This window comes from Calidris pugnax, unplaced genomic scaffold, assembly GCF_001431845.1.
Source record: "Calidris pugnax isolate Ruff unplaced genomic scaffold, ASM143184v1 scaffold208, whole genome shotgun sequence".
Classification (NCBI taxonomy): domain Eukaryota; kingdom Metazoa; phylum Chordata; class Aves; order Charadriiformes; family Scolopacidae; genus Calidris; species Calidris pugnax.
Genome location: NW_015090967.1, coordinates 2,689,203 through 2,705,753, shown reverse-complemented (window position 1 = coordinate 2,705,753; position 16,551 = coordinate 2,689,203). Strand labels below are relative to the sequence as shown.

The window sequence follows — 16,551 nt, the reverse complement described above, 5'->3', positions numbered from 1 at the left end:
ACTTCTCCACCTCTTTCTGATGCAGAGGTAACTTGGGGCAGGCAATTAGGAGATCCAGGAAATCAGCTTTCCACCTCTGACCACAGCAGGCCACTATAACGTTAGCTTCAACTCCTTAGCTTAGTTTCTGGAAAAGATCAGGATTGGGCAGGTGAAAAGGTGCTTAAAAAGTTGCCTGAGCCTTTACACCTCTGGGAACTTAAATCTTTGTTCAAAATTTGTATCAGTCTTGAGATCCCAGCTCATCTGTATTTCCATTTAGATCAAAATATGGAATCAAAAGAAGCGTTGATCTTATATATCTACATAAACACTGGCAAAATAAAGTACTGCATAAACAAGGGTGAAGAAATATCACTACGAAACTGAAATTGAAGTGGTTAAACAATCTCTTTAGGAACTGGAGGGTATTTGACTACTACATTTGTCTGACATTTAAAAACAGTAGTTTTAGCACAGCATATGTACTCTGAGTCTGAATTCATAAATATGCATATGACACACATACACTGTGGAAAAGTGCTAAAGATAGAAAAAAAAAAATAATTATCCCTTCAGTTTGCCCACAGAACAGCTATGCTGAAGTCACAAGAACTTGTCCTACCAGTATCTCCACCGCCAGCTTCCTTTGCTGCCTTCCCACACATCTAAAATGCAGTAGCAATTAACTTGCCTACCTCAGTCCTTAGAAGTCACTGCCTCCAGACCAACACTATTTTTAAAGAGATCACCTAGAAATAAAAATAATATTCATTTTCCAGCACTAGCACAAAATGGGAGGAATAGTGTCTCCATCACAGGTTATGTGTGTACTTGCAGGTACAGCAGCCCGATAGGAATGGAACTATAGAGTGAAAGGATTCACAATGAGAACCCAACAGCCAAATTACCTGCCGTTCATAGGGTTTTACTGCAAACTAGGTCTAGTTTAGTCCTATGTGCACTGAACACAGAGTTGTAGAGTACACTGGAGCATTTAGAACAGACTATTTCAGCTGGAAGGGACCTACAATGATTATCTGATCCAACTGCCTGAACAATTCAGGGCTGACCAAGTTAAAGCATGTTATTAAGGGCATTGTCCAAATGCCCCTTAAACACTGACAGGCCTGGGCCATTGACCAGCTCTCTAGGAGCCTGTTACAGTGTTTGACCACCCCCCAGTAAAGAAATGACTCCATTATCCAACGCTGAACACAGCGGGATAATCCCCCCTTTTTGACCGGCTGGTCGTGCTGTGTTTGACGCACCCCAGGATGTGGTTTCCCCCCTTGGCTGCCAGGACACACTGCTGACTGTCATTGAGCTTAATGACAAACCAGCACCCCCAGATCCTTTCTGCAGAGCTGCTCTCCAGCCACCCCTCTCCCAATTTAAACTTGTGTCCAGAGTTACTTCATCCCAGGTGCAGAACCTGGAATTTCTTCTTGTTAAATTTCATGTAATTAATTACTGTCCAATGCTCCAACCTATCTAGATTCCTCTGTAAGGCCTCTTGTCCCTCAAGAGAGTCAGCAGCACCTTCTAGGTTGGTATCATCAGCAAACTCCCTGATGGTGCACTCAAGTCCTGCATCCTGATCATTGATAAACATACTGAACAGAACAGGCCCTAGAACTGAGTCCTGAGGAACACGACTGGTTGCTGGCCAACAGCCAGACGTAGCCCCGTTCAGTACAACCCTTTGAGCCCTGCCCTTCAGCCAGTTCTTCACCCAACACACCATGAACCTGCTCATCTCACAATCAGACAACTTGTCCAGAAGGATGCTCTGAGAGACGGTATCCAAAGCCTTACTAAAATCCAGAAAAAAATATATCCACCACCTTCCCTTCTTTCACTGGGTGGGTGATCTTGTCATAGAAAGGTATCAGATTAGACAGGATTTTCCCTTTGTGAACCCAGGTTGATTGTGCCTGATGATTGCATTGTCCTTTAAATGCCTTTCAATAGCATCCAGTATGATCTCCATATTTTTTCCCAGTAATGAGGTTAGACTAACAGGTTGGTAGTCCCCTGGGTCTTCCCTCATGTCTTTCCGGTAAATTAGAATAACATTGGCTAGCTTCCAGTCAGCAGAGACCTCCCTAGGTTCCCAAGATGTTTGGCAGATGATCAAGGGGGGTCCTGCTGTGACATCTGCTAGCTCCTTCAGTACTCTGGGATGAATCCCATCAGGCCCTGCGGACTTAGAAAGATTCACCTGATGCAACTGGTCATTTGCAATTTCAGTGTCCACACATGAAAAACCACTGCTTTTACATGTCTTCCACCTCAGAGGATTGGGGACCCCAAGGTCTATCAGTATATCCTGGTTCCGGTAGGGATGGGGTTACTTTTCCCCAGGTTCTGGCAGGGACACAGCTATTCCATCCCCAGTCCATAGCCAGGAGCTGGCCAGGGGAGCCGGCTGGAAGTCACCGCCTGGGAGCGGGTGGAGGTGTCTGGGGTCCACCACCACCATGAGCAGTGGTGCCGTAATTGTTTGTAGAGTCCACTATCAGTGTTACCGCTGTTGTTGCAACGGAGGGTAAAGGAGACAAGAACAGTTGTAAGTGGAAAGCAAACTTCAATCGTCCTGGAGCTGGAGACATAGCAGCCATTAGGATCATTGCCTTATTTCAGTGATCTTGATAAAGTTGTCGCAAAATTGACCAGCATACTACCCCTTTCAGAAACTCTACTCACATTATATACCCTCAATGTGTTGTTACTACTGCACAAAAGCATCATGTTATCACAATTAAAAAATAATGCTAATTCAGAAGTCTGTTGCACTAAAACAAATAAAGTTTATTTTTCCACTTGTTCCTACAAAACTTCCATGAGTTAAAGGAATATTTCACTTACACTTTTGAAGCTCCCAGGCATCACTTGAAACAACTCAATTAAAACAACTGGACGTGTACTTCTCATTTAGATGTAGCACAGCTCAAACCATGCTAGGCAGTTTGGAAAAGAACAACACCCCATTAGTCAAAAACAAAATACAGTTTTCATCTTATGAATCTTTGGAAGGAGGTAAAAAAATAATAAAAAACCCCACAACAATATATCCAAAACCTTCCAATAGGAAAACTCTTTGAATTGGTGGTTTTGATGCCCGAACTGTTAATAGTATACTTTCAAGTATGAACAGTTTTCTTCATTAGATAAATACAGCATGCAGCTACCACCCATAAGCTTTAGTCCACACTGCTTTCTTCTTGAACTCTGGAAAAGACCTCAAGGCCAGAAGTGTAACTGTGAAGACAAGGACAAATGACATCAATTTGTGCAGTCCAGACTGGAAAGGATATGAGAGTATTCTCCCTACTCACTTTACTAACAGAGGTAGGCATTCAGGTCTCCTCTTATTGACTCTTTTTGTGACTTATTCTCGTCTTGGCTTGACAGGTTATGAAGCTACTTCCGCTGTTCACAAGGTATACTACTCTCTACACCCCTCTGAAATTGTACTATGCCTTTCATCTGCTTTACGGCATGTCTCTTATTGAAATCGTACCACATCATCTGCTAATTACACTATCTCTTTGAAGCAACACGTAGATCAACCAACACCGCAGAAAGTTTGAATTCAATAAGCAATGATGCAAGAAGGGAGAGAGGAGGCACTGAGACGGACAGAAGCACAAAGCACAATGTTTAAGCCCTCTGTGCAAGTCACTGGTTGGAAATGTAATTCACTGATTCCTCAATACAATTTGAATTTTTTGATTCCTCAATTCTATTTACCTAAAACATCATGTGTTTAGGTAAAATCCAGTAAACAAACCAGTCACATTCTAGTCATACAGAAGGGACTTCCATGTTCTAGTACTTAAAAGCAATAAAAGAATGGAAAGCTCAAGGGAAACAATGACTCATCTCAATCAAGGCATATTGAGAATATACTGTTTATATCAGAATCCTCTGATGTAGAGAGGGGATTTTCCAACAATCCTTAGCATTTTTTCTGGTTGAGATTAGCAGACACAACAGGGGAATTTTGAAATTTATCAGAGGGTGGTTAAACATTGCAGACTCTCAAAACACGGCTAATTATCCTGGTTATGCAAAGAACTTACAACTGGATTTCAAGAAGCCATGTTTAAGTCCAACAAATCAGGTGATTCGAAGGAGGTGCATTGTGTTAGTGGAACAAAGCACAGGCACGCTCACTTGACTTCAAAGTTTTTGTGGTGTCCTCTTAAAATGACTTAAAATCCTACATGTCTAGATAAGCAGGGGGTGTATGCTAGGGCCACAGGACATTACTGTAATTCAAAATACCATGTACTTCCCATCTTTCTTTTCATATGTTTTTTCAGCAACCTTCATTCCTCTACCCTTTCCTGTCAGACCACTCTACTAGGCTGTCATGGTCTGTTTCCTATCTCTTCCCTACAACTCAGTGTTCAGTTGCACCTGAATAAATTGTTATGTGATTTCTATTCTAGTACTGGAGGGTCTCCATAGAGTATATTGCATTTTATTTTTAAGGGTAACTTTAAAAACCATTGACATGTATCTATCACTGAAATACGCTTGTAGGACCAGATGTACCTTTAGGTCCTTTTGTTCGTCAGTGGTACAGTGTGCCAGCAGATGAGACAGTAAATATAACAAGGTGTTGCAGACAGGAATGTTAACTTTCCTGTGATGGTTTCCTTAAAATAAAAATATATCTCTCCTACACATGCTAATAGTATAGATTCAATCTCACTCCTTTTAACAAGTGGATTTTGATCTATACTGACAGTTACGAAAAAATAAGGACCCAATTAAAAATATCCTACCTTTCAGCAGGTCTTTGGAAGATTCTGATAATGCTTCCTTAGGACTTTCCATCATACTGATCAGCCAGTCAATGAACTAAAGATTGAAATATAAAGGAGAATCTAAATTAAAAGAGCGTGTGTATCAGAACACTGTAAGTTCTTTCAAGTTTCGCAGGCAGCATCCGATTGCTACTAAACTCACAGTTATCTAATCAGAGGCAGTGACCAATCAAGCATCTGACCAGCTAGATCCGAAACTCCCTTTGTTCCTTCTCATTACCTCAGCAGTAATTACTTGTAACGAAGAAGGCACAGTCAATAGTTTCCTTCCATCTTGCCTGCTCATGCCTTTAACCTATTAATACAATCCTTTCTTATCAGTCTCTTGTCCAAACATTTTACTGCAAATTCTTCAGAACTACTACTGCCTTTGTCCCTCTTCTGACCTCTCTCATTTTTCATTGTTTTTCTGGCAGTGCAGGGTGCCTGGAGGTCAACATTGTATTTCAAACTTAGAGGATAATTTTCAGGGCACGGTGTCAAATTCTTCCCTAAAGCCTAATTAAGGGCTTGCACGTTAGCAGCCCACTCCTGCTTTCCTCCCAACTTCTGAATTCTTACCTCTGTGGTAGCTCTGAGCACAGCAGTGCACAGGAGCCAGTTCTTAACAGATTCTGGTTTGCACAAAACAGCTAACTATTAATCTACAGGTTTATAACAATATTTCCACATGTCTCAACCACAAGCAATCTACAGTAGGCTTGCCAAATTAGGCTAAATTTTCCACACTAATTTTCAACTTATAAAAAAAAATAAAATGAAAATAAAACGACACATACTATAAACTGCATGGAATAACTTTGATTGCCCTAAATTGCCACTGTGGTGATGTCCAACTGCAGAGGACCTGTCTTCTCAGTGTTTTAAAAGACTGACTTGCTACCAGCAGCTGCCAGCTCTCCTCTCCTCACTGTACTCACTTCTTTGACTCCCAGCATTGGAATGTTTTTTGTTCTTTGGAACTCTCATGTTTTACATGAGAAACTACATTCAGTCTTTTGAGACAAGTCATATCTGATTGCAAATAAAGAAAAACAAGATCACAAGTCAGATGCAATAGATATAGAGGAAATAACTGCTCCACCTAAGACTTGAGCTGACTACTAAAAAAGAGGTGCTTTCTGAGTATTGGAAAATGCTTACCACTACATGCCATTTTACCTTCTGTGTTTGTTCTTTCCATGGCTCTTTAGCCAGCAAAAGGGAAATGCTGCTTGGAAGAAGAGTGAGAGTTTCTTGCACAGCAAGCTTGTCACTGGGGTGCTTGCCAATGCGATTCTCAGGTAATTCTGGTAATATCATTTGGTGCTTCCATGGTGACCAGTCAGCACTGAAGCCAAGCAGTAATGGTGCACTGTGGTCAGCCCAGGCCACCACAGAAGCTGCAAACAGCCACAGGAAGAAATCTATGCACTATAAAGAAAAAAGGCAAACATGCACTTTATTAAATGAGTAACACATAAAGAGGAAAAAAAAAAAACTCCAAACCAAAAAATCCAGGTGGTGGCTTTCTCTTCAAATCACCTGAAAATTCATCTAAAATTCAAAACGTAAGAACTAAAGCATTCTTAATATTCTCTTATGCTTTGAGGGAGCTTAAGCCTTTTTCTAACTCCATCTCAAACTAGAATGACTACAGAAAAAAAAAGCAAAACAACACTCTTCTAAAATCATCCTTTAGTTTAAGACTGATCCACATTTCATTTAAAATAGGGAAGTAACTTCTTTACAGCAAGCTGACTGTTGAAGGAGATTACAGGTGGTCACCATTGTGGTGCTAGAAATGGTTGGGAAATATTGCAGCAACATAACGAACGCTTTTCTGACCTAAGCAGCAGTTTATTTTATGTCCTCAATCAGAAGATTTAAGCAGCTGAAAAGATGGAGTAATACTAGTTCCCTAGAACCGTCCAAGCCCTCTTAGAAACAGTAGATGCACAAAATTGACCTGCTTAGATAGTTCTAGTGGTGAATTCAAGTTTTTCCTTTAATAGTGCTAAATACAGTAAATTTGAAACAGTTATTTCCTTTAGTTGCCTTTAGCGTCTATCATAATTTAAATGTCATGGTATTTTGAAGTATGCATTTTAAATACAGGTACATTCATAAAAATTGAGAATTTCACTATGGAGATAAGATGACAATCTTCTAAAATATAAAAGCATGGGGAATAATACTTATTGCTGAGGAATAACGTGGAATACATCAAAATCTCCTTTTTCCTGAAAGCTGCAAATTATTTTCATAGCATGTACCTCTTTCAGATCAACATTTTGTAAGGATGTTGACTTGTATGCTAAACTTCTGATGTGGCCCATCAGGTCTAGCAGCCAGTCCATTCTTTTGAGCACTCCTAGAAGAAGAATAAGAACATTGACTCTCATAAAACACTAGAATGCACCATTTTTCATTAAAAAGCAAGCATTGGGAGTCACCGTAGCAACAAAGCACTGACTGAGGCAGAACAACGATCACCACTGTCACATTTGATTTGGGGTGCCACCAACAGCAGGCATACAGGCTCTTAAATTGTACAAAACCTTTGCTTATAATGCAGGCAACACACTGAACACACAGAAAAAGAGAAGCTGAGCAAGAATTTTCACATAATGGCATGTGCCTGAAGGTCCCACTAACCCAGTCTGCATATATGGCTGCTACAGAATCCTAAAGCCTCCCTGAAGCTTTTGCTCCCATACTTCATCTAAGTCTAGCACTGATGTCACTGTACACTGGGCAAGAATGTGGGGAGTCCTGTGGAAATCCTCCTACCGTGCATAGAGGATCAGTAAAATACCGTAAAAGCATGCAAATAAAACCAGCCCTTCCACCAGGGACGGAACATATTTCATTGATTCAGATTCTGCTGTCCAAAATGTGTTCTACTTCCTACTCAAAGGTGAAGAACCATCTTCACCTTTGAGACCATGTCACTTCATATGCTACCATTTCCTTATAGTCTTTACATGTGCCCTCTTTTATGTTGCCTCCTCTTTTAGCCAAAGGAGCCTTGCTTCACTCACTTATAACTCACTACTGTTTGAAGTTCTTCAACCACAGCTGGCAGTTAAGGCATCTAGCAATATAATGCTTTGAAGCTGTTCTGTGAACACAAGTATCCAAAGATCCTTCTGCCATGAAAATGGGAAGACCTCATTTTTGCCTCCTTCTGTTCTTGTTTCTTCCTCCTTTATCTTCCTGTGTGATTCTGCAATTCCTCTTGCAGCAGCAGCAGCTGCAGCACTTTATCAGACCCTTAGCTGAGCCAGCCCAACTCATTAACCCACCAGATAACCATCTGGTATGGTTACGAAGAGGCAGAAGGGCAATTTGTTTTCTGTGTTAACTCAGTGCGTGGAGCTCAGAAAAGCAAGCTGTCACCTTGGTTCAACCAGTCTCAAAGGAACACAGCCCTAGCTACCATGTCACACAACGGCAAGTCAGATACTAGATCTGAAGGTTAGCAGAGTTGCACTGGTTTCTGATGTGCTATGTACATTTCTAACACTACCATACACTGAAAGTCTAAAAAGACTATGAGACATGATCTAGTCAAAACTCTGGTCTGCAAGCCACCTGGCTGAGATAAATGACTTGTAGCTGGTGTACAGAAACACAAAGAATTGGAGAAAACATAAAAACAATGTTGGATACAAGTATTTGAAGAACAGAAAAATTCAGAAGATTGAGTAATTTCTAATATAGAGAAATTTTAAACACTTGGGTTAAACCATCTTAAAAATATTTTAAAAGAATCACTGCAGATCCATTGGTATCTGTTGATTTTGTCATTGATTCTTGTTTAAGCCTGACCTTACCTGTGTTTTCATGGTTCACAATACGAGTGTGATAAAAACTATGCAGGAGCATCCATAAAATATTTTCTTTCTGATGATATCCTGCGACAGTATCAATCACGGCATTCAAGCTTACCAAAGGCAGTCTGCCTTGAAAAATTAAATACAGTTTCACGAATGTTGCCTTCTCTATATTGTTCTGTAAATGCAATTAAAAAACAGGTTAAATTAAAACATACCTTTCTCATGGGAACCTCTTTATAAATTCCTCTTTATAAAAAAAAGAGTAGAAATTCTTTGATTATGCAGCAGGCTCATTTTTCTTCAAGACAAATTATGAAACAGAAAACTGTACATAATAATTTAATTTCACATGCTTCTAAACAGTCCAGCAAACTGAAAATCAGTATAGTTTAACTGTTCTCATACTGCTTTAAATTTTACATTCCCCTTTAAACTGAAATGTGCCAACTTGATAGTTCTGGAGACCCTAGTCTTCTTGCAAGACAGATTCACTGCAGTGACAAAAAGGGTCTTCTTAAATGACATTTTTCAGTGTGGAAATAAGAACTCAAAGATATAAGGAAATGACAGTTCAGCTTCCCTAACCTATTTAAACACTTGATTCTCTACTGAATCTGCCAGAAACAGAACAACACGGACTTAGGTCATGGATGGTAGTTCCTAACAATCTGATCTGAAACCATCAAGTCCTTCCACACAGGTCATTCCCTTAGCATTTCAGCTGTGAATAATTCCACTGCTAACTGATTCTGCTGGTGAGCTAGAAGCTGAAAGCTTTTATATTCCATCATTCCCTTAGCATTTCAGCTGTGAATAATTCCACTGCTTTCAGCTAGAAGCTGAAAGCTTTTATATTCCACTGTAATCCTTAGCCATCCCGTCCATCAGGAGACACTGAGCATTAATGCAAATATAGCACATTAAGTCAAGAATTAAAAGTTGTTTAGTCAAAGTATTTCACGTTTTTAACAGATGCAAGGATCCACCGCCTCAAGCACAGCTCCTCACCGGGATGCATTGTCTGTTTCAAGTAGGTAGTTGTGTTAACCAAAGAGGACTATGGTCTGTTGTTTGCATCATTGGCCTGGGATTCAGAAGATCGAACACCATTGCTGCTCTGCTAACAGAGTCCTGTCTGAACTTGACCAAGTTACTTAGACCCTCCAGTTCAAAGCTACCAGGGGAAATCACTAGTATTGCAGTTGCCTTGAGAAAGTTTTGGATATGGGTTCTTATCACTTGTGCTGCCTACAAATTAGAGCCAGAACACTCTTACTTGCATGGCAGATAAAACAATTGGTGCTCCCAATGAGCTAAAACACTCTGTGGACAAGAAAAACCCTAAGGCATGGTTGATTCACATCATTCGGTGATAAAAGACCAGGAGTAACACATCATTACCTGAGAGATCTGGAGAACGCGATCAATCTCTGGATCTGCCATTTCTGAGATACATTTTGCTACATCGATATACGTGTCCAGATCGCCTCTCTAGGAACAGAAAAGTAAACGCATGTTTAGATATATCCTTCTGGGTTTCTTCATCATTAAAATTGGTCAGTCCAAGAACTTTGTTAATGATCGTGATGAATATTTAGATCATGATGAATATTTAATCTAGTGATTAGCCTTGTTTTATTTATTCTATTTTAGAAATTCTGTATTTGCTGGGGACTTCAATGTACTTAATTATTAAGGAATAATGGTATCTGAAAACTTTCAAAGAGTTTGGTTTTGTTTTTTTTAACGGAAAAACGCTGTTCCTTGGGAGATACTTTCTGTAGCTAGATAGCTTCTTCAAATTATTGTGAGAAGTTGAATCCTCTGTAGGGAAAAAAAAAAAAAGTCCCTTCTGAAGGTTCTCTACTTCTGTTTCAGTAACGCTTATTTCAGTACTAATACTGTTTTTTTCCATTACTAAATCATTTGTGAGGAAAACGTGTAAATTAAATTGGTTTCACAAATTAGTCATATTCTAAAGAATATCTGAAAGCAACTTAAATTGAAATTATGCAGGCATCTTAACTATTAACACTACAAATTTTACATCTACTTCATGTTTCAAATGTGATGGATCAATGCAAAAAGATGGGACTATCCAGTTAGAAAAATGTTCATACACTTCATACTTAATTCCTTACCTGAAGCTTATTTGGTAGAAGCTCAAATATTTTCTCCACAGCCTGGCACAGAATGCTCCAGCAGTACTGGGCAGGGCTTGGTAGTTTCATTGCCTGCATGAGGCCCTGTAAAATACACTGGCAGATTTCTGGGGTTTTTGTGCGGTTCTTCACTTCCAACTGTTGTATCAGAAACACTTCTGTAAAAGACTGTAGCTTGTCTTCCGCAACATGTTTCATCCATAGAGGCAGAGACGTGAAAAGGTATTTCTGGGTTTTCATCTGCAAAACAAAAACTTCTGCTTAGTTTCAGATTCCAGCTTTTCACTGACCTTCAACTATTGTTATAAAGGATGAAAAAACCCCCCAAACTGTGGCTCAAATACCACTTTAAAAAGCACTCAAAATCAAAAATACTTCTCAATTCTTCTTCCCTCTTTGGATGAACTGCTTGAACTAAAAAGAGTTCAAACATGTCAATACTCTATTTCCCCTAAAATTCGAGGAACTTTCTTTCAATGAACCCTAGATATCACATCTCTGACAGGATAATTATGATTTCTCTTTATGTTGCCCACTGCATTCCTACCTATAGCATACAGACTGACTAGACAGCCAAGGACAGAAGTACGGTAGTCCTAGCACCATTAATATTGCTAGCTAGTGAGTAAGAATGAATAATTACCTTGAAGGAATCCAAAGCTAACACACTCTGTGGCTGAGCTCATTTTGTGACCCCAAATCTCCACTGCAGTGAGAAACTGGTCGTTGGAAATAAAATTTACCTTTTTTTGGTACCTTTCCTTTGATACCTAAGATGCCTATATATCTTAAAATTGCGAAGTGTTTGTATATGTCTGAAGACTAATGAATTAAAAATTACAAGATAAAAATACTCCTTAAAGAATTGGAAAAGGTCACAGAAATCCACAATGGCTTCTCTGACAATTGTCATGAACCTGCTCCTCAACTTGTTTAAACTGAGAACTGCACAGTCAAGTGCACTGTGGGATTCATGGAGTTTTACACTTTGGATCATGGAATCCATGTTGTACCTCTGCAAGAAGAGCTGCACTGCAGGAGAGGATAAGCCCAGATTTGATTACACTATTATAGGTTGGTCTGTTGACTGTCTACAGAATTAAGGCCAGATTTTCAAGAAGCAACACATTTTACTAGACCAGGAGACGTGGCTGGAAGAAGCGGGCAAGCTTTTGGACAGATATGTGGGACTTTTTTTCTAATACTATTGGCTGGTATAATAAGAGATACTTTTTCTCCCTGCATGCCATGCCTTCTTACATCTCTAGGTCATGCTATAGCATGAAACAAGAGAGAAGAAAACGGTCTTAAGCAATTTAAGTAAAACCAATGGAGCAGATCTTAAGTTTGCCTTAAATTCCAAGGCCCCAGAATAGCCATTCTCTCACTGTAAGTATTTGCTGAATAGTATTTCTGCAGAATTCTGAACCTAGTGTAATAATTTTTCTGGTGAGATATTCTAAACATCATCACTGATGAATCTAAGGAAAGAGGTGCTGAGATACCATAAATTTTCTGACATACATACACTGAGACTGTAGACAAGTGGAGGTGCCACCCACATTCCCAAAAGCATTGCTGCATTTTGAGATGACTGGGCCTGTGTCACAGCCAGTTGAAGGCAGAGATGTTTTACTTCATCACCTAAAGCAGAAGAAAATAAACAGAAGCTATGAAGAAATTAATTTTACTTTAAATTTTTTCTCAACTCACAAAATAAAGGAGGAATATTGTTCTACTAGAACACTTCATTAAAATTTGCTATTCTAAAGATGCTGCTTAAAGCTCTTAACACATACATGTTAGAACTCCTCTACTCATTCATGCACATTCAGCAAGAAATCTCAGGATTTGTCCAAGTTCATTTCAATCCACTCAGGAATAAAAATGTGGGAATGGTAAGAGAAGTAAGAAATAAAAAAAAACTCCTTGCCAAATAAAGAGATTTAATTTACAGAAGGAGAAATGAAACAATATTCCTTCCTGCTAAATGCAGGAATAATTAGCATTTGTTCACATGTTTCTACTCTTCCATGTAGCCCATATTCATATAATGTATCACAAAACAGAGGTTAGTCACTGCTACTACTGTGAATGCTTTATTTCAGCATTCTACATGCTAACACCTAACACGTGGGAAGACCTTACTGTGCATAGAGTTTATGATGGTTATGGAATCCTTATTGGTTTCTTTTTAAAGTCCCTTTAATGACTGGTACAGCCTGTTTATTAATAGAATAACCAGTCATAAATTCGTTGAAAAGGTGCTTTAAGCAATGGCATGGCTTCTGTCTAGTTCATGATTGCTACAGCAACATAAGGACAAACAATTTAAGTATTATACTAGCATTTGACCCATTAGACAGAAGATACATTACTGTTAAATGTCAGCATAAAATTTAAATAGATTCTTTGCAAGTTAGCATGTTCTTTCAGTAAAAAAAGTGGCAATCTATATAGCATGACTTTTATAAAGTTCACTAATGGTGCATGAACAAAGCAACAATTTCAGAGTCTAATATCAGGCTCTTCAACATAAAACATCTTATATAGAAGTTAAATCATTTGTAGAACTTGGAAAGGGTGGAGTTGTAACAAGAGACTTCAGTACCCAATACAAAAATTCTCTCTCACTAGCTTGGACTGCTAAGACACAGATTATGATTTGCCTATGACTATTCACTTCAGAGCACTACTGAACAACAAACAGGTGCTACTTCAATCACGTTATACCATTTCTGCTCAGCAACAAGTGTAATAAACCTTGTAAGATGGGAATGCAGTCTGTTGTCTTCAATATATTTGAAGATGAACACATCTTCACAGTAGAATACGTAAAACATTTAAGGTTCATAGTCATGAATTCTCAGACATGAATAACCTAGAGAATTCTCTAGTGACCTAGAGAATCTGAGAGAATTTAGTTTCATAAAAATATTAATGCTGTATTAGTGCCACATTTCTAGGTGGACTGTTAGGTTATAATAGAACTGTTCTACATTACACTTTCTAGCACAACATGAATATTGCTCATTAGCACACAGCAAGACCTATTTCTGCATGTACATATAATCTAGAGAGGAGTGTGTAACTTCCACAGTGCTACAGAGGGACAGTCAAGATAAATTATGTATAAAAATATAGACTATGACGCTGTCTGAAGTCAATAAAAACATAGCCACAAAACCAATGTACTGTTTCCTCTGGAATTCCCCTGATTTACAAAAGTAAGACTCCTAAGTGAAAAACAGGAATAAAAAAATCCCCCATACATTTAACAAGTTTCAGCTATCTATAAGGTTGCACACAAATTTGCATCAGCATGGACTGTAGAGCTCAGTAAAGGAAATTCTTTCACGTATTCTTACGAAAGACTTTACCATCAATTGCGAGAATACCAAGTAAAACAGAAGTTGCAGCTCAAGTATAAGTAAAAATGCTTAACATATAGCCAAATCTTTCTGTATCTAGCAAGCAGTTGTTCCTCACAGGACAGTGCAATGACTTCTACTGCTTATACAAGCACTCTGTTTAAGTAAAACAAACACCAGAAAGAAAAAAGAATAATCTTCCATAATCTGGGCTCTACAGCACATCTATTTAAACATAACAGCACTTGCCCAACCCAGTTGTAAAAGAGTCTGCAAGGCCAGTAATAACAGTTACATAAATCATGAGAAACAAAACTCAGTGGAATCAAACGAGGGAATAAGGAACTTTGCACAGTAGTGTGTTGTTTGTTGGTTGTTTTTTTTAAGGAAATGAGTTTGAAACTCAGACACTTGCATGAACCAAAACAGGCACCAACAGATGTTCTGAGTAGAAAAATATTATACAAGCTGTCCAACACAATACTTCAGGATCAAGGCTACTCTCCAGCATGAAGAAAAAACACTGTTAGAAGCACTAAATCAGGATCATGATGGAAAAAGGGATATGCCTTCCTCTGTCCACAGTGTAATTTAGTAGAAAGCGTATTTCAGACTACTGATAGCTAGATGAACTACAGAGCAGTTCAAACTTGTGATAAAGCTGCCTGCAGCCTCTGAAACAAGCATTTAGTGGGTACCGAAAATAAGATTCAATTAGTTGAGCCTCATAATGGCCTTTTCTTAATGTAAATAATTCAAATGAAAAATTTGGTCCAATTTCACCAGTGTTTTAGGGAACTTCCAAATTTCTCAGCTCCGGTCTTATCTAGTCTTTTCTTGAGTTAAAATAAACTGTCCACACAGCCTTCACAAATATATACTTGCAAATGTTAAGAAGTTGGTCTTGAAAGCAGAGTAAACACTTCAGTCCCTGCAATAACTTCAAGCCCTGAAGTAGGCTCTGAAGTTTGTGAAAGTTGTGTTAGTAAAGAGGTCGTGTGACAAGTAGTCATTAATAGAAAACCATTAATCTTACCAAAGTTTAGCCTCATCAAAGGAGAAAGAATGGATGCCCAGTTTACAGGTGGATACTGATGGCTTTCTCCAACTAATGCAATGGGTGCCAGTGCTACTTTCACCAGCTCAGCTGGGACAGATTCAGGACCTAAAACAGAAGATTCAATCACAGCCTGAAATTTATACACAAACATTTGGCTAAATAGCTCATGAAAAAAATATGAATACTGCACTGAAGACCAATCTGTAATGAAATGCTAAAAAGCATTATAAAATTACTATTTCTTTTTGTATCTGAGAATTAGCTATCTTTTGTTTGTAATCAACAGTTGTATCTTTAACATTAATGTCCTATCAAAAAAGGCTTTTTGTTACTGATAAATAGAAAATTTCTGGTTTCTTCCCCTTGAACCAATATATGAATTAATTACAGATACTCCTCATCTAGTAGGGTAGCGGCTTTGCATTTGTTAGTAGGAGAACAGCTAAATTTTCTGACACTGCTCTCCCTCCCCTTCCTGGACAGGTGCTGACTTTTGCTACATACTGTGTTACTTAAACACAGAGAGTTAGTGAAAGTCCTCCTGGAGGCAAAGCATGGACAATTTTTACCCCCATTGAAAGCAAAGCCTGGTTCATAGGACAGCAGTGAGCTTGCTTAGGTCAACACAGGAATAATCTCCTCTGCTTTATCTCCCTTAGGATTGTACTCAAAGATGGTATCTCTCTTTTAGCAGCACTCCTCATGTAACAGTACTTTTTTTTCAGGTTCCTTTGCATTTATCACACATAGCAGTAACCCCTTTGAACACCACTCTGTTACAGACACTCTTAACCTAAGATGACTGAAACAAGGGGCAGTGGAAAATTTGCCTGGTGATGGAGTATGCCTGAGGTTGCATGTTAACACTTAAAGTGATTTGACTTTCATTCCCCAAAGGAAGATAGATCATCTCACAGACACAGAGGGAGGGGAGGGTTTTAATAAAAGTAAAAAAAAATTCAGTGGAGAAAACTAATGCCCTAACTACACAATTATACTTCTGCTTTTCAAGTGTTATTCAGTTTTTTGTTTAGAGATTAAATAGCCCACATTAGTGAAGTTCAAATTAGTATTTGGAAAAATTCTCTAAGTAAATGAAAGTGGGTTATTAGGATCACCTTTTATAATAACAAGTTTCCCAGAGGACTACTGTAGTTTGATGCCTTCTTACCTTTCTTTCCACCTTCAACGGCAAAGTCAATGGCTGCCCTGATAAAGCTGTTTTCAGGCAAGTAGCTAAAATCTGGTGGAACTGTGAAGACAAAAAGACTGTTTACTAAAACATGTCAGCAGCGATTACATCTTCCAGCTCTCCCG

At 38.8% G+C, this 16,551-nt stretch overlaps 1 protein-coding gene across 1 annotated transcript in view; it reads right to left on the bottom strand.

The window, feature by feature from the left end:
- Positions 1-2,768: 2,768 nt before the first annotated feature.
- The window catches only part of FOCAD (focadhesin), a 113,591-nt gene continuing 99,808 nt past the window's right edge, over positions 2,769-16,551 (bottom strand). The window contains exons 36-45 of the mRNA XM_014952613.1: positions 16,406-16,486; positions 15,211-15,339; positions 12,332-12,447; positions 10,783-11,043; positions 10,043-10,132; positions 8,639-8,816; positions 7,076-7,173; positions 5,982-6,233; positions 4,779-4,854; positions 2,769-3,243 (exon numbers count right to left, since the gene is read on the bottom strand). Of these exons, the coding sequence (XP_014808099.1) occupies positions 3,170-3,243; positions 4,779-4,854; positions 5,982-6,233; positions 7,076-7,173; positions 8,639-8,816; positions 10,043-10,132; positions 10,783-11,043; positions 12,332-12,447; positions 15,211-15,339; positions 16,406-16,486 (1,355 nt within the window). The 3' untranslated portion in view covers positions 2,769-3,169. The remainder of the gene's footprint in view (positions 3,244-4,778; positions 4,855-5,981; positions 6,234-7,075; positions 7,174-8,638; positions 8,817-10,042; positions 10,133-10,782; positions 11,044-12,331; positions 12,448-15,210; positions 15,340-16,405; positions 16,487-16,551) is intronic.